The 22,394-nt window shown below is 34.4% G+C and overlaps 2 protein-coding genes across 2 annotated transcripts in view; one reads left to right on the top strand and one right to left on the bottom strand.

Moving 5' to 3' along the window:
- LOC110107495 (beta-galactosidase 16-like) overlaps window positions 1–16,613 on the top strand; it is a 20,895-nt gene extending 4,282 nt beyond the window's left edge. Inside the window, exons 2-19 of the mRNA XM_020837772.2 lie at window positions 4,582–4,677; window positions 4,773–4,885; window positions 5,510–5,576; window positions 10,064–10,156; window positions 10,236–10,379; window positions 10,632–10,726; window positions 11,158–11,266; window positions 12,713–12,797; window positions 12,958–13,076; window positions 13,180–13,344; window positions 13,488–13,669; window positions 13,899–13,990; window positions 14,293–14,405; window positions 15,139–15,246; window positions 15,529–15,636; window positions 15,713–15,858; window positions 16,103–16,412; window positions 16,506–16,613. Of these exons, the coding sequence (XP_020693431.1) occupies window positions 4,582–4,677; window positions 4,773–4,885; window positions 5,510–5,576; window positions 10,064–10,156; window positions 10,236–10,379; window positions 10,632–10,726; window positions 11,158–11,266; window positions 12,713–12,797; window positions 12,958–13,076; window positions 13,180–13,344; window positions 13,488–13,669; window positions 13,899–13,990; window positions 14,293–14,405; window positions 15,139–15,246; window positions 15,529–15,636; window positions 15,713–15,858; window positions 16,103–16,412; window positions 16,506–16,613 (2,253 nt within the window). The remainder of the gene's footprint in view (window positions 1–4,581; window positions 4,678–4,772; window positions 4,886–5,509; window positions 5,577–10,063; window positions 10,157–10,235; window positions 10,380–10,631; window positions 10,727–11,157; window positions 11,267–12,712; window positions 12,798–12,957; window positions 13,077–13,179; window positions 13,345–13,487; window positions 13,670–13,898; window positions 13,991–14,292; window positions 14,406–15,138; window positions 15,247–15,528; window positions 15,637–15,712; window positions 15,859–16,102; window positions 16,413–16,505) is intronic.
- An 896-nt stretch (window positions 16,614–17,509) lies between these two features.
- Window positions 17,510–21,860, bottom strand: LOC110107506. The gene is made up of 3 exons (XM_020837783.2): window positions 21,557–21,860; window positions 18,366–18,835; window positions 17,510–17,674 (listed from the first exon to the last, which is right to left on the bottom strand). Exons 1-3 carry the CDS (start codon window positions 21,858–21,860, stop codon window positions 17,510–17,512), a joined length of 939 nt encoding a protein of 312 aa, XP_020693442.2.
- Window positions 21,861–22,394: the final 534 nt, after the last annotated feature.

Raw genomic sequence — 22,394 nt, 5'->3', positions numbered from 1 at the left:
ACTTATCAGCACTAATCATGGGTTCGAGCAAAACCAGCAAATTTAAATTATGAATTCTACAAAGATTTTTCACTCTTGTTTTCGAAACTTTACCACCAATCCCCCTCACATTCCACACAATCATTTTAAACATTACCATATTTAGCAGAAGCTTGAGCCCGTGTAGATCTAGTATTAGCCGGAGAGAAATTCTTACCTTGCTTGCCTTTTTTCTTACCTCCCTTTAGAATCCAATCATCTTCCGTAACATTTTTTTCCTTCATATTCGGAGAAGTAACCAAAATATCCTTTTTAGACTTACCAGCACCTTCATTGAATGAAGGAGGAAAAAATTCTCCTTCTTCAACCGATCCAGCGTACATCCCTCCGCTATGTAGCTCCACCCTATTTTCCTGATTCAATAAAAGATCATTTTCAATAGCTACAGAGTTAGAATTGACCGGCATTTCATTTAATAATTCATTCACCAAAATAAAAATTTTTGGTTCCTTTGAAGAGGAGGAACTAGCTTCCGTTTCACTAGAAGCCTCCTTAGATAGAATCTCCTTATTAGAATTCTTTAAGGCCAAGTTCTCTTGTGATTCAATAATCTCTCTATCTATCTCACAATTTCCTCCATCCTGATTTAACTGATAATTAGGGTCCATCTGAGGCGGTTCCACCGGAATAGCCAAAATATCCTCTGTTCCGTTCTCGGTAGGCATCTCATTAATCTCAGCCTTCTTGGCAGAGGCAGGCCTCGACTTCACGTAATTACCAGTTCTTTTCAAATCAGGATGAAGTTTGAAGCAATCCATCTTCGCATGCCCGTGCATTTTACAGTGTGAACAAAATTCTGGTATTTTTTTCAAATTCTGCTTTTTGCAAATAACCATAGGCCTTAGAACCAACCCACACCTCCTTGGGGTGTGTTAAAGAAATGTCCACTTCCACCAAAACTCTCGCCACCGACGGACGAGTTCTTGAAGCTGTAGCCTGATTGGTCTGTAACGGTCTACCAAAAATAGAACCCAAAGCATGCAAAACCGTTGAGTTAAAGAAATGTAACCGAAGATTTGGAAAAGAAATCCAAATAGGGACGATAGGCGATTCTTCCTTAATATCGAAAAAAGGCGTCCATTTAAGAACACGCATTTGACAGTTGTGAATAAAATAGGATCTTCTAGCAAACACTCTACTGTAATCTAAATCATTAGATAATTGGATGGCCACATGCTTAGTATCCAACAATCCAACCGAGTAAAAACCCGACAATTTCAGAGCAGCAAAAAAATTTCGAATCGTGTCAAGGTTCGGTCTACGCAAACCAAATTTCCCAACGAGCGTGAATTGAAAAGGTGATACAAGTTTAAGAACCTCTTCATCCGAAAGTAAAACAGCCGGGACACCATTAAAACTAGATTTTTGCACAATCGGAGAAATATCACCTGAAGGCGCGTTACCGGCTAGAACATCTTTAAATGATCTAGATCTAGGAGGAGAAGAAGATCCGTTCGGGTCCAGACGGAAAAACCCCTTTTTCTTCGGCACCTCCATCTCAGAAGCTTTTCCCCACGGATTCCCCGGAGGAACCCCCGCCATGAACAACAGACGCCCAGCAGGGCCAATAAATCACCCTACCAAAACACCAGAAACAAAAGACGAGCACCAGAGCGAGCAGAGATCACGTAGCGGCGAAGATCGGGGCAGGATGCCCTAAATCGCCAGAGCGACGCACGAGAGGAGGAGAGGTTATTAAGAAGATAAATTAAAAGCTCATTTATGCCTTATTTAATATATAACGTTATGTAATGTTATATCTTAATTAATGTAAACTAAAATTTATATATTTATATATAAATTACACCTATTATATCTTAATAAATTTTATATATTTTTTAAATTCCCACCTGCCACCTCTCTCTCTCCTTTTTTTTTAACACCCGCCAATAAGTTACTCTCATTTTTATTCTCTCTTTCGCCTGTCTGCCTACGTCTCTCTGTCCTTCGTGGCCACAAGAAAACCAAGTAAAAAAACGGGTGGTTTAGTCCCACTCTGTGAAATCTTAGAAGGATTTGCACCATATAATAAGCTATATTGGCAAAGTTGTTTTTTTTTTTGGGGACATTTAGGCCATTTAAGGCAAACTCACACACACAACGCATACACATAGACTCGAACCCTGAACCTCTTAGTTGGAAGCCTAAGCTCTCAACCAATAGGCCAAGAAGAGTTGTGTTATTGGCAAAGTTGTTGACACTAGGCGGGCTAAGCTCGGCAGCCATGGTGGGCTATTATAATCAGGTTGGCTCGATTTAGAAAAAAAAATTAAGATTTTTGAGGCGGGTTCGCTCAGCTCGTTTAGTTCATTTAACGAGCCACTCAATTAGAAGCTCGATGAGCTTAAAATTAAACGAGCTCGAACTTGTTCACAAACTGAGTATGAACATTATATTTTTAAACGAGTTCGAACTCAAACAGCTATTGACGAAGTTCGACTAGCTTCCAACCAAACTTGAACATGTTTTTGACAAACGAGCTCGAACTCGAACATGCCGAAGCTCAGCTCAGTTCGGTTTGTTTGCTTCCCTAATTGGGAAGATGCTTGCGTGTATTTTTTGTTTGGAAAATATTGGTTTTTCTTTTAAATAAAAAAGATTTTGATGTAAATTTTTATTTGAATTCAATTGGAGAGTAAAGCTTTAATTAAAAAAATGTGTATGAATTCAATAATATTGGAGCTTTTATTAAAATTGGTAATTCATTTCAAAGCGGATAACCATGGTTTTAAGCTTCGATTGGGCAGCTTACTTTCAAGAAAATTTTATGCTAAAAAATCACGGTAGATAGTAGCGAGGAAACTATGCCAATTGAAGTCTTTTGGGATATTTAATCATGTTTTATAACCATGGTTTTAAGCTTCATTTGGGCAGCTTAATTTATAGCATTGTGAGAAGCATATTTTTTTTTGGTTTTGCGATGACTCCTATGATCCCAAATTTGTTATCGCAGTTAGACTTTAATTTGCCAGAAATTTGATGATAATAATCAAGTGATGGCTCCATCTAAAGTCTTTGTAGTGATGCTAAAGCAATTAATGTTGAAAAATTAGAATGGTTTGCCACCCCTCGAGTACTTAGTTCAATCCTTCACCCTTACAAGGCCTCAACTTATGATCCACAAAACCCCTTTTCATGAATTTTCTACACCAAGTTAGGTCCTTCACACAGCTGTTCATGCATAAGGTATTACATTGGATTGTTTTTAAATTAACTCCAAATTAATTTATAATTCAAATCTCTAACTTAAGTCTAAATCCAGTTTATCAAAATTCAAATTAAAGGCAGAAACTTTGACAAACTTCGAAATTATTTCACATTTCAATATTTTTATCGCATTCCAGCAACTCCCATGGCATAATATATCACTCAACTACCGACTCGCCTTATTTCAATATTTTTATCGAAGATGTTTGAACGATATGAATAGTGCTGAGTAGGAGGGATGGCGAGTCTATAAGCAAGTACGGAGCAAAGGGTGCATGATGGCTAAGAAATATCTAGGTGTTGTTGGTGACCTATGGTAAGCCTTGGACTGCCTTGAAGAGAAAGCAAGTGAAATGAGAAAGCATTGAAGATGTGCTAAGGTTTTGTTTGGGACGACTTTGTTAATTTACTACTTTGTAAAAAGATTTCTAGTTAAAATTTTTCTAATTCAAGAAATTTTTGTATCAGAAAGCTGTTTTAAAAAGCAACAAAAAGTTGTCCTGAATGAAGCCTAAGTAGTCAATTGGTTATGGGGGGATAAAGGGGATCAGGGCTCTCTAGGTAGGCATTTTCTGTAGTTGGACTCGGATGTGTGGGGGTTGACTGCACATACTCTGGGCAAGGACGAGTTGCTGTGATGTTTGTATTTTATTATTTTTATCTTGAAACTTAGTTTGTACTCCAAAGTACAGTCAAAGCCTTATTCAATTGTGTTCAAACTGATAATAATTTGATTATGCATGTATATATATATATATATATATATATAAAATTGATGGAATGTCCAGAAGATACGAAATGTATTAATTGAATGACGAGTTAAGTAACGGGGAAGAAAAGGAAGAAAGACAAGCGTTACATAATTTAATTTTCAATTAATTGATGTGGAGTTTGGCTTCTACTTAAAAAAGTAATAATTCAACGTGCCATAAATTGCAAGTTATTTTAGAAACGTTTTTAAGAGATAAGCTTGGAGGCGTAAGGATCATAACAAAGTGACATCATTTTTTAAATAACACAATAGAAGTTTTTCTTTCTCAAGTAATTGAACATTTGATCTCATTTTTAGTTGAAATTATTCTTTGAAAAGTTTGTATTGAGACGTCCTTATTAAAATTTGATTGCTCTGAGATGGTGAACATATAAATAATTAATCAATTTAATTTATATTGCATTAATTTCAAAATAAAAATGCATTCAAATAAAAAAATTAATCAGGTTATGTACTGATCATTTTATCATTATCATTATTGATGTTTTTATTTATTTTTTATTAATTTAAAAAATATACATGAGACAAATTTGATATTAAAAAAATATATCTTTGCACTACAGATGTGGCCATCTCTAATTGCCAATGCCAAGTCAGGAGGTCTTGATGTGGTACAAACTTATGTCTTTTGGAACATGCATGAGCCTGTTCAGGGACAGGTGATATCCTCCAATTTATTTTTATCTCCTTTTTATTTTTTAAAAAAATATTTTTTGTTCTTAGCATTGCAGCTAAATTTTTTTTTTTTTTCCAGTATAATTTTGAAGGAAGATATGACTTGGTGAGATTCATCAAAGAAATTAGAAACCAGGGTTTGTTTGTTAGTCTGAGAATTGGTCCCTTCATTGAGGCAGAGTGGAATTATGGGTAATTTTCTCTACAATTTCAGTCTTCATACTTAATTAGAAAGATAATATTATTTTACATACAATTAAGACATTTGTCGATGCTTCTTTTCTCTCTTTTGAGAAAAATAATTACACGCTCCTTGCCTTGCATGATGTGTTGGTTGGGATCATTAGCTACCAGTTAAGAGGTCTTGGTTTCGAGTCTTGTATATGTGATATTTATATGAATTTGTCTTACTTCGCCTAGATATCCCAAAATATATAAAAAAAAATGCACAGTGTTTCAAGCAACGATGTTTATTTTTAAATGTTTAAGCTCAATATAGTAAGAATAAAAAAAAATAAGAAAGTCAATTTAAGTAAAATTGAAGAAATATAACTGCTTTTTTCAATAAGTTTATTGTAATTTTGTAATGGAAAATAAATGTAGATGTATGAAGAAATAAATAGTAAACACATTTTTAGTTTAATATTTTGATGTTTAATAAGTTTATAATATTTACCTTGTGCTAACCAATGAAGAGTTTAGTAGTGAAAAATAAAAAGAGAATTTGTTCAAGGCAAAATTTGTATTAAATGTCTTTCTTGTACAGTTAATTTTCATATTTCCATAATAACATTTAATTATTCTTATATGATATAGGGGTTTGCCATTTTGGTTACATGACATACCCGGTATAGTTTATCGAAGTGATAATGAACCTTTCAAGGTATGTACTTCAGTATTTTGTTTGTAAGAATATCCTTTTCAATTATATTTTTTAAATACTTACAAATAAATATTAAAATTTTGGCAAAAAGAAAATCAGTGCATTTAAGCAAATATTTAAAAGATGAATATTATTATATTAATATTGAGTGATGCAACACCACAATGAAGGAAAAGAATAAGGTCACATAATAAGGTTCAACATTAAGATTTAGGCAATTTATCATATGTAACTTCCTATGCAAGCTCATTAATGACCCATAATCTTTTTAAAATTATTGAAAAATAATTAATAAATTTAGTTTAAATAATAATTTGATGAGTAGGTTAGGCATACAAATTAAAGAAACAAAATCTTTAAGAAATGAGTATATTTTAAGACCACTATAGTTGTTTTATTTGATCAATTTAATTTTTCATATTTTTTAGATCTTTAAATATTATTTTATTTCTCTTTTTTTTTTTTTAATAGGATAAATCTTCACTTCATGCAATAGAATTTTATTAGCTCCTAAGAGTTATCAAAATTATTTAAGCTTGAAAAAGGTCAATAAAAAAGATATTACTTTATACTTTTGGATTAATTGAATAAAATTATTTTTTGCTTGTGCAAATTTCAAATGGAAAGCTTAATGGCTTCTCGAATCTCCACTGAAGGTTTATGTCTAATCCCTCTGGGATTTAGTGAGTCCTTGGTTATCTTCTCCCACATTTATTACTCTTTTTTTCCAACAATTCTCATCTCCCCTAGATAACCTAAATTCTAGCTTCTCTCAACCATAATCTTTTTAAAAGACTCCCAATCATTCCTTCACATCACTCGTAACTTCTCAATTCCTCAACTTCCCAATAACACTAAGATACAATAGCCAAAGGTCCAATATAGAGAGATTATTTTCTAGTATGAGCAATCAAATTAAAAATATCATAACAAAGTGACAATTTTTAATGTTCTAGTTTTAAGTAAAATAGTAATAATGACTGTTGACAAAGAGAACTTTGATATGGAGAGAATTATTTATAGAGAATGATAAAAAAAAGGGGGCCAAAATAGTTAAGAAAAAAGTAATTAACAATTTCCATGGATAGATAAAGTTGAAAATTATTTATTAGGATAAAAATTTGAGCTAAGTATCCTTGCGATCATGGAAGCTCCCAAAGCCAGTGAAGTAGAGAACTCTGCAAAAGAAACTCCAAAAAAAGATATTAAGATCAACAGATAAATAAGATAAAGACCAACCAGCCGCAACAAATTCCCATCCTCACAGATAAAATAGCCAACCAAGAGCCACATAGAATATAATCTACAGGGAAACAGCCAGTAGAAACAAACCCCCAGCCCGTCTAACAACGTAAAAAACCAGAAAAAATTAAAACCCAACCTAGCCAATTAGAAAAAGAAAGGTTAAAAAAAAACATTAGTAAAATGAATGACCCAGGCAATACAACTCAACAAAAGCAAAATGAATGAAAAAAGAGACCAAAATAGAACCAAGATTAAAAACCAAATGCCAGAAACACTCAACAAAACCCCACAAAAACCAACAGACACCAACAGCAAAGGAGGACAGAACCAGAAGACAACCAGAAATATCCCCCAAGGCACCAGAAAAACAACAAAGACCAACAGAGGAAGGAAACAAATAAATCAAAGAAAAAGAAAACCTACTCCTACCAGAGAAAAAGAGAAAACAGAACAAGCAGCAACACTACAGCAAACCCAAATAAAAACACCATTAAGCATTGATATAAGGGACACCCAGACGATCCAAATTAATTAAACCCTTAATGTAATTAGGAAGGAGATTGAAGGAATATTCATTGACACTGTTAAAATTATCCCCCAACATCGCCAGACGAACAGCAGGAGCATTACCAACCTCACTGATCGACAAAAAAGAGCAGTTGATATCAGTTAATATATACTTAATATTCTTAATAGTGTAAAACGAGGACTGAAAACAATTGACATCATCTCTATTGAGCAAAAAATTAAGATCAAAGCAAGAATCCACCTCCAGGACCATGTTCCTGACATCAAGATTAACACAGACATTCAAACCATGAAGAAAAGCACAAAGTAAACCACCCAGGTAATCAGAATGCCCCATATTACCCGTGAAAGCAAGAATGAAGTTACCATAATGGTCCCGCAAAAGACCACCAGCACTGATAAAATTCCCCTTCTGAATGCAACCAATGTTAAGCTTAACGACATTGGGCAAAGGCTTGCTCCAAACAATAGCATTAGAATTCCTAGAGGTATGAGCCAACCCTTCCTTAATACCAAAATACTCCAAAGTAAATTTAACATTGTTGAAATGCTTCAACGCAATAAGATTAGCAGAAAAAAGAGACTTAACTTTATCCATAACATTATGAATAATCTTTTGATGATTCATAGGAACACCATTAAACTGAGCATTATTCCTATCCATCCAAAGAAACCAAAAAATAAGGGAAGGAATAAGGTTCCTAACATGCCCCTTAGTGTTTACAAACCAGCCTTCCAAAAGATTGATAATCTCAATTCCAGAACTAAAGAAATTAAGCTTAAAAACCTTCTCAAAAAAGAACCACACCTTCAAAGCAACAGTGCCAGAGATAAACACATGATGTAAAGTCTCATTGTGAAAACAACAATGAAATTTAGAAACGATGATAAAACCTCTCTTCCTTAATAAATCATCAGTAGGGAGATACTTATGCAAGATCCTCCACAAAAAAATCGCAATAGTAGATGGAATAGAATAATGCCAAATCATTTTATATATCATCGGCTCGTCATTATGGCTACGAAGAACATGCCAAGCATCCTTGGTGTAAAAATTGCCATCTTTTAGTGAATGAACAAAGAAGGATATCCCTAGAACTAACGTTAAGAGGAATATGATGAATAAGTAACACGATGGACTGGGAAGGACCTGAGCAAGTTTCTCCAAAATGTAGGACAATATATTAGTATTGTTGACAGTTACAAGTCATACATCATCCCACCCCTTATCCCAACCACATATGAGGCAAAAGAAAGTTAGCACAAGCCCTGCTACATGAAGTCACAAGGCCAAGCTCTTGAGTGTGTTAGCAAAGAATCATTAGTGATCATAATGGCTTGCGACCCATAAGCTTAACACCTAGGGCAACTTGAAGGCCTATGAAGGTGAGTAAAATGCTTATGCCCTTAGGAATGGAAGCTAATGAACAATAGTGTGGTTAGGGATAATCATAAGTAATCCTACTAGACCACGAGAGTGATGATCCCATGTTGAATGTTTTATAGAGATACACAATGTGCAAAGTATGATAAGGTATGTAGAAGGTGTGAGAAATAAGAGAGAATATGAATTATAAGATGTATGTGCAAATATGATTCTCCAAAAAAATAAGTCACTAAAGGCTGATGAGAAGACAAATCTCTAAATCATTGAAGGCCTTCAAGTGTTGTGACTTATTAAGGGAAACTCTCACCCATGTAGCTCTACTAAATGATTAATACTTGTGAGGCTACAATCTTGTGAACGTATATATTAATGTTGAAGGAAATAATGAAACCAATGGATTTAGCTAATATCAAAAGACAGTTGATATCCAAATACAAATAGTTGCTTATAGCTATAAGGTGAAGCTACAAAGGTAAAAAACAAAAGTTATAATATACGAGGTTCTTTAAATGGAAGTTGTAAATAGCAGTGGCGAGTAATGGAGATATTATTCACTCATGATTATTATTTTCTTAGCAATCAAGATAATAAAATAATGAAGGGGTAGAAGAACAATTAGAAAGAAATAATTAGGGTAGTTCTTTGCTAGTAAAGTTTAAAAAATCAAGGACATGATCATACTACAATAGGTAGGTGTAGAAGGCTCTAAAGAAGAAAGATAGAAGAGAGAAAACTAGTGGGATAGAGGGCTGGATAGATCAAAGATAAAAACGACATCTTTACTCAATTTTGGTGCTACTAAAAGAAAAATATTTGCCTATATATTGGCAAGATGGGAAAATAATTTAAGAAACATAATAAAAAAGAATATTTTCAGTGATGAGAAAATATTATAAGAATTAATATTGTAGATTCTTATCATAAATAGCTCATATATGTGATAACTTAAATATAATAATAATTACTAGCAATTAAAACATATTATGTGCTAGCTCTACTTTTGTTATATTTGTTCAAAGAAAGTTAAGTTGTATTTTATTGGAAGATTTAGTTGAATATAATTGAAGAGTTCCTTAGTTATAAAATTATCTCCTAATTTTTTATATGAATTAATCTATGTATTTGCATGTAATGCAATCATAATATTAAAAAATTAATAAATTATTGTGAATCAAAGTTGTTAATGTTTTTGTGCTATTCAAAACTTTTAATGTCATTATAAATAGAAGCACCTAATTGTTATTTCAATAAATAAGCAATATTTTAATTTTACACAAAAAAAGTTACTTTGATTTTATTTTGCTAAAATGTTGTGCTTATCATGTAGATGTACATGCAAAGGTTTGTCTCAAAGATAGTTCAGATGATGAAGGATGGGAATTTATATGCTTCTCAAGGAGGACCAATCATACTCTCTCAGGTCAAGCTAAAATTATTATTATTATTTTGGCTTAATGTTTTCATCAATGACTTAGTTATTCATTTGATATTTTATATAGATTGAGAATGAATATCAAACAATTGAGCAAGCCTTCCATGAGAAAGGCCCTGCTTGTGTGAAGTGGGCTGCAAATATGGCTGTGAACCTTCAAACTGGTGTCCCATGGATGATGTGTAAACAAGAAGATGCCCCTGATCCAGTGGTTAGTGCTATTAATTATGAATGGAATTTATAAGACTTTATATTAAAGCACATAAAAAAATTAGTATTAAAATATCAAGTAATTTACTTTCATTCATAGGCTTAAATTTTTAGATGGCAAACATGTTTATTCACAAGAGTATCAATCATGCTTAATTTTGACTCACTTTGATTCATTAACACATTGGATATACATTTGATGTAAGTATGAATAATGTTTTATTTCATATTTAACATTGTATTACCTCTACAGATTAATACTTGCAATGGTATGAGATGTGGTGAAACCTTTATAGGTCCTAATTCACCAAATAAGCCATCATTATGGACGGAAAACTGGACATCTTTGTAAGTAATTGTTATAATTACCCCTCTATTGCATCTATCAAGTAGCAAAAAAAATGTCTAAAACTTTCTTCTAAGATTCCAAAACATTCATGAGTTAAAATTTAAGTGATTCTTTAGCTAATATCTTGCTACCGAGTGTAAGAATAGTGATGATTTCAATTTAAATGTTATCAAACATCATATTCTTCAATTTATTGCAAGTTCATTTGGGGCACTGAATCCATTACGATTATGATGATTATTGTAAAAATACTTGGGTTGTTCTTATTTCATCATCCAATTGAGTTGGGATGGCTTGGATGGAATCCAACTTTTTATTTTTATTCTATCAAATCATCTAAACTAAGTTTCATATTTCATATTTAGAATAATGTTGAGCTTTTAAAATTTATTCTAACTTTGAACTAATGCATAGCTCTTTTTTTTTGAAGCTACCAAGTGTATGGGGAAGAGCCATACATAAGGTCGGCAGAAGACATTGCCTTTGCGGTTGCACTATTTATAGCTAAAAAGAAGGGGAGCTTCGTGAACTACTATATGGTATCGTCATTGCATTATCTAATATCTCTTATATGCCTTTTGTTATATCAAGAAGATGATATTTGATGTCATACTATGGTTTTTTTATGAATACATTGGATTTCTAACATAGATCGACTCATTATGTTAAAATAATAAGAAGAAAATAATTGCACTTAGTATGTCATTCAATAAAACTGAACCTCTTTATATTTGTCAATTCTTTGTTTCACTTGAAAATGGTGAATATTAATACTAATGTTTCTAAACTCAAGAATATTAAAAACCAAGAAAATGTAACATTAATTAAAGTAAATTAATGAAATGCAAAATTTGCTTTTTAAATGTCACATCTCACTACCAAAAAATAGGGTTTTCGCAGCATAAATTTTTACTTTTCCTGGCGGTTATAACCGCCACTACATTATTTGCAGCGGTCATTAAACCGCTGCAGATCCGCCGTGTTTGCCTTCCGCTGCAATGGCCTTCCGCAGCGGTTTTAGGACCGACGGGGTAGCTTTTTGTAATGCGTTTTTTTTGCAGCGGTTTAAACCGCCAGTAATTCCCCAGAATAATAGCGGTTTTAACCGCCACAAAGGCAAGCAAAATCGACTTAATCGGCGTTAAGCGGCGGTTTTCTGGGACTTAGTGGCGGTTATAACCGCCACTAATGTCCAGAATTTTTTTTTTAAAATTTTGAAACTTGCCGTTCACACCTGCAACAAATAACACAAATCATATATAACATAGGGATTTTTTCATGGCTTCAAATAGAAATTCATATACATAGATCCAAGGTTAGGTAGAATCATCAAATCCATTAGACTAGGAATTCTTTGATGTAATTAAGTTTGATTCATGCTATATATATATCACAAGCAAAATACAAAATAGAACATCAATTTCATAGAACATTTAAATGGCCTCACTTTAAATAGAACATCAATTTCATGCACTTTGCACTAGGACTCAATAAATAATTCATATTGATTTAAATCGTTTTTATGTTTTTTTAAAAGTATTTTGCAGCGGTTTTTAAAACCGCTGCGCGAAACCGCTGCGAAAGCGCGCGTTTTTTGGTAGTGTCTATGTTGTCAACATCTAATACTTTTCATGTTTGTTCACACAAATTGCCATCCAATCATCTAAAATACATAGTTATTTCATTTTTTTGTGGCCATATATTAAATGAAGACTAGCCGCAACTCATGATCTCAACAAAAGGAAGATCAAAATTTTCCTTCTAGCTGTCACTAGAACATTTTTCATGCATTAATATCTCAAAATTTGCTGATATCAAGCATATTATTCTTATTTTTTTTAATAATACTTCAAATATATTATAATTTCTTTGGTATAATACTTGATGTCAAATGGCAGAATAGATGAAAATCATAAGAATCCTAAATGTATTAGGATTATAAAATTTGAATAATGACGTGGAAAACACAATACTTTCAAGTGCAGTATCATGGAGGAACTAATTTTGGAAAGTCTTCCTCTTCATATATTATCACAGCTTATTATGATCAAGCCCCTTTAGATGAATATGGTTAGTGTCGCAAATGAAATTATATGATTATATTACTTTCATTTCATTTAATAATTACATGCTTCTATCTTATAAACATATCTACTATCTTTTTTTTTTTTTTTTTTTTTTTTTTAAAAAAATTTTCTTTTTTTTTTTTTTTTTTTTTTTCTTTTTCTAGGTTTGATATGGCAACCAAAATGGGCCCATTTCAAGGAATTACATGCTGCAATTAAGCAAAACTCAGAAGCATTACTTAATGGAAAATATATCACCTTCTCAATTGGCCGAGCACAAGAGGTAAGATCTACATCTAACTTTATCAGTATTTACAGCTGCCTTTCTAGCTGAATTTATATATAGTCGTTCTATTACTGGGAATAACCAAAAGCTTCCATCATAGGCACATGTTTTTAAAACAGATACAGAAAAGTGTCTTGCCTTCCTCATAAATAGGGACTTAGCTCATGAAGCCACTGTTCAATTTCAGAATAGTACATATGAATTGCCTCAGAAGTCAATAAGCATCTTATCTAACTGTAACAATGTTGCCTTCAATACGGCTAAGGTGTGTCCAGAGAACCTTTTCACCTTAAAAATTTATTCAATGCTTGGTATCAATTTTCCTCTATGTTATTGTTTTTGTGTTTTTAAAATCATAGAATAAATTAAAGTTTCATGTAAAAATTTTATATGGTTCCTTCTTTCCAGATCGGTGCTCAATATGGCACAAGATCAACAAAAACTGTAGAAATTTTCAATCAAGCAAGCAGATGGAAAGTACAAATGGAAAAAATTCCAATTACTAATTCTTCTACTTGGGTAGAAAATGAACTTATAGAACAAATGGCAGCAACTAAAGATTCGACGGATTATCTTTGGTATCTAACCAGGTAACAAGAAAACTTTCAACCACTGGATATGTTCAAAATGTTTTAAAATTACTTTTACCTGGTGATCTTAAGGAAACCAATATTATGCACATTAATTACTTTCTCACATTCATTCAGAGAGCTTGTAATTGAAATTGGCATGCTATTGAGTAGAAAGGCTCTAACACATCAGATTTAACGCCAAAGTTTGATAATTTATTTCTGATCCTAACAGTCATGTTGTGTGCAGATACAACAAGACATCAGGCAATCCAAATAACATGATTCATGTTGATTCATTAGCTCATGTGATACATGCTTTCGTAAATAATGAATATGTTGGTAAGTTAAAAGGCTGTTCAACTTAGTATTTTAATATATTCAAAATTTAATACAATTTTTTCAAAAAAGTTCACGTGCTTTTCCGTTGTAAGTAATTAATGTTGGTTGAATCATATTTTCAAAGTGAGATTTGTGATGAAATTCAGTTCTTATAATGCAACAAATTTAGACAACTATAATTTCAGACATTATGAAAATGATATGATAGGATGACATAAACAAAATCAAGGACTCGTGCTGCTGGACACCATTACAATGGACTTAATGATGCTGAAATATGTTTTCATTTCATGTCTTATAAGGAACTGTACACGGAAGTCATGGCTCAAGGGATGCTTTCATTTTCAACAAAGCCATTTCTCTGAACAATGGACAGAATGACATCTCATTGTTGAGTGTCATGGTTGGATTACCAGTAAGCTTCTGTTGGTTCATCATTATTGTTTAAACATCAATAATATAAAAAAAAAGTATTTCAAACACTTAAATTATAATTGTTTTAGAATAATCAATAAAAAATAGTTAGAACGTTTAGACATTCAGCATTTCACTCAAATTCAATCAATTGGGCTGACTCCAACTACGATACAAAGCATCTTATGATTTTAATTAATTCCATTTAATTTTCAGATTTTGAAAATATCAAATAGAGTTTGAAAAAGTTTTGTTCAATTTATCTAAATCTAATGGATTTGGCTTGATATCACCCAACTTTGAATGAACTCGAACTCAATCAATTTATCTTTAATTATACCTCTAAAAAATTATGTAAGATTTCATGTAATATGCTTATCCTCTTATATTATATGCAATAAATAACGTAGTAATTCAGTGGATATGATTTCCAGTATGTTGAATTTTTATTGAGTTTCAAGTAATTTAGAGCTTTGATATGTGAGATGCTCAAACTCCACCGTTAGCACTTGGTGACTATATATGCTGATAACTCTACTATTTAAATTGCTTCATCTTTTGGCCATGCGGTTCAATTAATGCTATAATTGTGCTAAGAATATCTAATGTTTGAAATTTCCTTTAAAAAAAATAGAAGAATGGAATAACCAATAGGTATGTTTTACTTGTTCTCTTTTCTTGTACCCTCTTATTCTGTCTGAGTACATTCTATGATACCATTTTTTTCTATGAAGAATTCTGGAGCATATCTAGAGCGTCAGGTTGCTGGTATACAAAGAGTGAGGATTTCAAACTCAGAAGAAAAATCCGAAGATCTCAGTAACAATCAGTGGACATATCAGGTAGCAAACTCAAGCTTTTTAGTGTCTCATTGCATCATGGAAATAAATGTTGCATTTAATATGTATGTTCATTATAATGTTAATTTTTTTTCATGCAACTCAATTTGGTCTGTTGGTTAGGAGCTTTGGGTACTAACCAAAAAGTCTTGGGTTCAAGTCTTGCATATGTAATGTGTGCATGAGTTTAACCCAATGTGCCCACAGGCGTGTGAATTTTATCAAAAAATTGGGATGTTAAGCTACTTGGTGGACTTCATCTCATGAAAAAAAAAAAAAATGCAGGTTGGTTTGTCTGGAGAGACGTCAAATGTTTTCACAGAACAAGGAACAAAAGTTACAGATTGGAAGTCAAATGAGAGTTTTCCTAGTCAGCCATTAGTTTGGTACATGGTAATTTTTTTTAACATAAAACTTGTCGACAATCTCTCTTCTGAAACTTAAAGAAAATGCTATGAATCATAAACAGACAAGATTTGATGCTCCTTTGGGTGATGAACCATTCGCACTCAACTTAATCGGTATGGGAAAAGGTGAAGTATGGATCAATGGTCAAAGCATTGGTCGCTACTGGGTCTCTTTTAAAACTCCTAAAGGAGTTCCATCTCAATCTCTGTAAGCAAAGTTTTTATTGAACACTTTCAGTTTCATTATCACACTGTTGTAAATTTTCTACTTGTTTTACCATTCTAAGACTTCGTTTGTGACGACTTTTTTACTGCTACTTGAAGCAGCTTTTTAGTATAAAAATTTTAATTTTTATACTAAAAAACAGCTTCAAGAAGTAGTTAAAAAGCCGTCCCAAACGAACCCTAAATCTCAATCACGGAAAAAATTGATTTACTGAATTACTGAATAGGTATCACGTTCCCCGTTCCTTTTTAAAACCATATGGTAACCTTCTTGTTCTGTTTGAGGAAATGGGAAGAAACCCTTCAACAATAACATTGGAATCTATTTCAGTTACGGGTATCTGCGGAAGGGTGTCTGAATCCAATCCAAAATCTAATTTTTCGCTGAACAAATACCCATATGTTAAGCTTCACTGTCCCAAAGGTAGGGCCATATCATCCATAGAGTTTGCAAGCTATGGAAGCCCTGTAGGTAATTGTGATTCCTACTCGGTGGGAAGCTGCCATTCTGCAACATCCAGAACAATTGTAGAAAAGGTGAGTTCATGAAAACTCTTACTTTGCTTAACTTCGCATTGTAAAATTTTTATTTCTTCTAGCAAAGCAATTTAATGATTGATCTTAAAACAGGCCTGCTTAGGTAGAAGTGGATGCTCAATTCCTGTATCGCCTAGAAAATTTGGTCATGATCCTTGCCCAGGAACCTCCAAGTCCCTTCTTGTTGCTGTAAAATGCTAATGATCACAAGAGAAACATACATCTACCTAATTTGGTGCCAATACCTCACAGGGTCAGAATTTTTAACAAGACAGCAAAAGAATTCATCAAGCATTGGTTGGTGCACATATTGAATAGATTGAAAAAATATAGATATTTTCATTTGATGTATTTTTTTTTCTTATTAGATTTATTTTTACTTAGTCTTTAGATGGCTAGAATGAATACAATATGAAACAATTATAAAATAGATATTCATCAGTTTGCTTAGAAAGAAGCAGAAGCATCTCACTGTCTTTGAATCGCTTGTTCATTTGATTTTAATATTAAATGTATTTGTACATATCAGAACGAAACAACTTGAATTTCAATAAGAAAAAGGGGGCATGGTTACAAATATTCACATATCATATGTTAAAAATTTATTCAAAGATGCATGAGAAAGGCATCAATTTCAATAAAAAGATAGGTATGTAAAAGCAACATTGCCCACTACTTTTAACAAAGCTACGGCTAACAGCGCCTAACACATCCAGCCACTCACTTATAACAAACCAACTGAATCTCTAGCCTACACGTGTAAAGCTATATACTAATACATCTCTTTATATACACAAGGCAATATATAAAGGTTATAACAATGAGTTTTACATCAATACTGATGTATCTTACCCACGATAAGTTGCCGGAGGTGAACCTTTCCTGCGGAGGATCGCTGGAATAGACCTGCAAGAGGGTTAGGAAAACACATGCAATCCCAATGGAACAGTAGTTGCAAAAGATAGTATTTTCATATATGCCTCTATTTTGGTGTTTGTGGGTATATATGTCTTGTAGCACTACTAACTAACTTGCCATTTAAAACAAAGAAATTAAAAAGCTGAAAGGAAACGTGCATAACAGAAAGGGTAAAGCAACTAAAGTAGTGGAGTAGCAACGGTCTGCTGTTCACGCGGCTTAGGATAGTCCCATAATGTTGCCCTTTCATTAGAAGAGTTGGTCTCTGGTGAGGATAATTGAGTGTTTGCATCGTCGGGGGGATGATACTGATGGATATCACTCCCGTTGAAGGTGGGCGGAGACTGAATATGAACAAGCAAATCAATAATTAATGTCGGCGTTATAATTGATTTTCCGTAGAATGGGAAAAGGCCCAATCTTTCGGGGACTGAGCTTAGTATAGGTGTCGGGAGAAAAAGGCTCTCTACGGACACAAAGCATCACAAAATCTCCAGGGTTAAAGACATTGTGCCAACAATGTAAATCTGTTGCTTCCTTATATTTTAAGTTGGATTCATCCAATTTGGTATGGAATTCTTCTAAGATATTTTGGAACTGTTGTTTTGATTGAGCGGCGGTGGTGCTTCGCCACTTTGGTATAACAACAATGTCAAACAAATTATTGGGCATCTTAGTATAGACTATGCTGAAGAGACCCATTGATCTATTGGGCATAGAGTTGAAGGTGAACTCTGCTTGGCTCAACATCTCTTCCCACTTCTTAGGATGCTCTTGGACTAGGCACTACAACATGTTACCGAGGGTACAGTTAACAACTTTCATTTGATCGTCAATTTGAGGATGGTATGTTGAGCTCAGTTTGAGATCTGTGTGGAGGCACTTCCATAGCTCGCACTAGAAATGGCAAACAAACTTAACATCGCGATCGGATATAATACTTTGTGGAAGCCCATGTAAATGTATTATTTCCTTAAAAAATAGCTTCGCCTCATAAATTGCATCAAATGTCTTCTTACACAAAATAAAGTGCACCATCTTGGAGAATCTGTCGACGACCACCATGATGGAATCGACTCCATTTTTGGTTCGAAGGAGACCGAGAACAAAGTTGATACTAAAGTCCTCCCAAATGGAATCCAGCGTGGGAAGTGGAAAGTATAGGCCGGTGTTATGAGCCGTCCCCTTATAAGTTTGGCATACCGAGCATTTCTCTATGAACCTGGATAAATCATGAGCATACCGAGGCCAAAAGAAATGAACCTGGAGTTGAGCAAGAGTCTTCTCAAGGACTAAATGAGCAACAAGGCTACCAAAATGTGTCTCTTTTATAAGATTCTTGTGCCACGATGAATTTCGTATACACAAACAATTGGCTTTGAATAAGAACCCATGTTGTATGTTGTAGACGCCACTTGGTTGACCATTCACGCACCGTTCCCAAAATGGGGCAAAATCTACATCTGTGGCATAGAAACCTTTCATCTCTTGTAACCCGATAATTTCTGTTTAGAGATGCACCAACATTGCGAATCGCTTGCTAAAGGTATCTGCCACCCAGTTTAATTTTCCCGCTTTGTGCTGTAGCACAAATGTGAACTTTTACAAAAAAAAAAATGATCCAGCGGGTGTGCATTTGATTGATTTATTTCTGGTTGTTGAGGTATTGAAGGGCTTGGTTGTCACTACATAAGAAAAAATCTTGATGAAGGAGATAGTGCTCACATTACTTAATAGCTTGTATAACAACATATAACTCTTGCACGTACATTGACCATTTTTGATGAGCAGTGCTTAGCTTTACACTGAAGAACTCCACCGACTGAGTTTCTTGTGATAAAACGGCTCCGATGCCTACGATGGAGGCATCTGTATCTACATGGAATGGCTTCTCAAAGTTGGGTGAAGTAGCACATGAGCGGAACACAATGCCTCATTCATTGTGTCAAAGCTAGTTTGCTGCTCCGTAGTCCATTTGAAACTACTTGATTTCAAATAGTCTGTGAGAGGAGCCATTAGGATACTGAATCCCTTGATAAATCATCTATTAAAATTCACCAGCCTGTGAAAACTTTGTATGTCAAATAGTGACCATGGAGTAGGCCACCCTCAAATAGCTGCAACCTTCCTTGGGTTCACTTCTACACCATTCATAGAGAGTATAAATCCCAGGAAATGAACTTTAGATGTTGCAAATTCACACTTTGCCAAATTTAAGTATAGTTTATGATGCCGAAGAACCTGCAGAATATCAGCTAAGTGATGAAGGTGGCTTGAAATGTTACTACTAAATACAAGAATATCATCAAAGTAAGTGACACACATTTTTCTTAGAAAGGGTTGTAGCACCTCATGAATCAACCTCATAAATGTGGATGGTGCATTGTAAAGACCGAAGGGAATTACCTTCCATTCATATAACACCTCACTCACCTTTAATGTGGTTTTCTACTCATCTCTTGGACGTATGCGGATATGGTGGTAGCCGCTGCAGAGTTCCAACTTTGAAAACACCGTAGCTCCAGCCAAGCGATTAAGCAAGTCAGATAGCCGGGGAATGGGAAATTTGTATTTTATAGTAATTTTATTGATCGCTCTACTGTCAATGCACATTCTCCACTGACCATCCGTCTTAGGAACCAATAGTGCGGGTACGACACATGTGCTTAAACTATGTTGAATTAGTTGTTTGTCAAGTAGTTCCTCCACGATGTTTTATATGATAAAGCACTCTTTTGGATTCATTGGTAGTACGGAAGGTTCGATAATGTGGCCCCAGTAGATAATTCAATCTGATGTTGTATAGAACACAAGGGAGGCAGTTCTAACAGTAGTTCATTTGGGAGGATGTCACTAAAATTGTCCAACAACTTTCTTACTTCACTTGGGTACAAAGCAGTGGGCACCTCCTTGTGGTTGTCGGACACCACCAAGGCTAACAATGTCTTTATATCTTGCCGAGATTGTACCAATAGCTTACCAGAAGTGAGGAATACAACATTTGGATTCTTGTCTGCTCCAAGCCCTATGAAGGCCTGCGGGAATAACCTTGGTTTTTTTCACTTACAGTCCAATGTATAGACATTCTACCAGTAATTGTAAACATCATTTATATAGTATTGCCAAGGTCTACCCAAAGTGAGATGGAAAATGTCCATATCAATGATGTCGCATAGGACTTCACAAACATATTGTTTTTTGAAAGAAAAGGTGACACGGCACATGTTAGACACAGCCACTTCCATACCCTTTTGAATCCAACTATTTTTGTAAGGTTATAGATTGCTGGTCATTTACAACTACAAAGCTTGGAAGATAGATCGAGAGATGACATTCTCAGTACAACCAATGTCAATCATCATGTCACAAACCTTACCTTAGATGGTGCATATTGTTTTGATAAGTGCATTGCAATGAGATGCATTAGGATTTTTAGGCACTAGCAATAATTTTTGTAGAACACAGATGAGGTGTTTACCATCGTCACCATGAACATCTTCAATGCCTGCTTCAAATTCTTGCTTGGTGGAAACCTTCTCCCTCTTAATAGCTAAATTCGTTGCCGATTTGGACACTCATCGGACTTGTGCCCGGGCTGAAAACATTAAAAACATTTCATAGTGTTGGTCAACTATAAGGTTTTTCTTTGACAGGAACAGGCACCTTGTTTGGTTCCTTAGGTTTGGTAGTGATTTTGGAACTCAAATTAGGGATTGTAGCATTGGATGTTAGAGCAGAAGGAGGGGGACTTGGGGTTGTCACATTACACTGATTATGGTCTTTATATTGCTCCACATAAGACCTGCGCGAATAGAGTTGTTGTAAGAGTGGCAAGTCAGCGGAGTTTTAACTTTCAAAGTGAAGTTGATTACCTGCGTGAGTGTCCAAACATAGTTGAATTCAAGTTTATATTGTATCACATCTTTCAAGCCACTGATATACCTAGTGGTGAGCTGATTTTCTGATTCCTGAAATTATTTCGGGCCCTCAATCTGTAGAATTCCTTAGTGTGTTTGCTCATCGAGCACAAACCTTTAGAGCAGTCTTGGTACTGAACGTACAACATTTGCTCATAGTCGGTGGGTAATAAGTGCCTTCAAAGTAGTTGTTTCATGTGGAACCAACTGTGAATTAACCCCTTGCCTTCTCCACGATAGGATTGCATGAGTTGTAACTGCCACGTGTTGGCACCGCCTTTCAAACAACATGCAACATATTTAACCTACTTTTTGGGCTAATCTCCATGGACTTGAATACCTCTTCAATTTCTCGCTCCCAGTCGAGGTAATCTACGATATGTAGTTGCCCTTCAAAAAATGGAAAATCCAATTTGACCCAGAATTCGACTTGTCCGCCGTGCCTTGGTCCGCAAAACCTGGGGCGATTGTAATGTTGGATATGGCCTTCATCTTCTGAATCAGTGAAGTTTCCCTGTGGTTGATAGTTAACCTCCTCATCAAACTCCGAGAACTCCATAATAGCTGGATGATGTGGCTGGTGATGGCCCACTGCTCTAAGGGGAGCTCTCATAGTTGGTATCGGTCCAGGTTGGTGTTGACCTGGCACATAAATATTATTAATGGAGGTTTTGATATCCTTAATATCATTGCGTAGTTTCGTTGAGAGGCAAATAAAGTCCTCCCTTGGTTTATTTAATTGTCAAGTGATGCTAGCTTGCGCTGCCCACACATCATCCATGCTTCGATCATCATCGAAAGCCCTTCGAGAACTCTCTACAGCCATCTCCCGGATGCTGGCTCTGATACCAACCTGATGTATCTTACTTGAGATAAGTTGTCAGAGGTGAACCTTTCCTACGGATGATCATCGGAATAGACCTGCAAGAAGGTTAGGAAAAACACAATCCCAATGGAACAGTAGTTATAGAAGATAGTATTTTCATATATGCCTCTATTTTGGTGTTTGTGGGTATATATGTCATGTAGCACTACTAACTAACTTTCCATTTAAAACAAAGAAATTAAAAAGCTAAAAGGATTTGTGCATAACGAAAAGGGTAAAGCAACTAAAGTAGTGGAGTAGCAATGGTCTGTTATTCACGCA

The sequence above is a fragment of the Dendrobium catenatum genome, unplaced genomic scaffold (assembly GCF_001605985.2).
Source record: "Dendrobium catenatum unplaced genomic scaffold, ASM160598v2 fragScaff_scaffold_1694, whole genome shotgun sequence".
Classification (NCBI taxonomy): domain Eukaryota; kingdom Viridiplantae; phylum Streptophyta; class Magnoliopsida; order Asparagales; family Orchidaceae; genus Dendrobium; species Dendrobium catenatum.
This window is presented reverse-complemented; position numbering and strand designations above follow the sequence as displayed.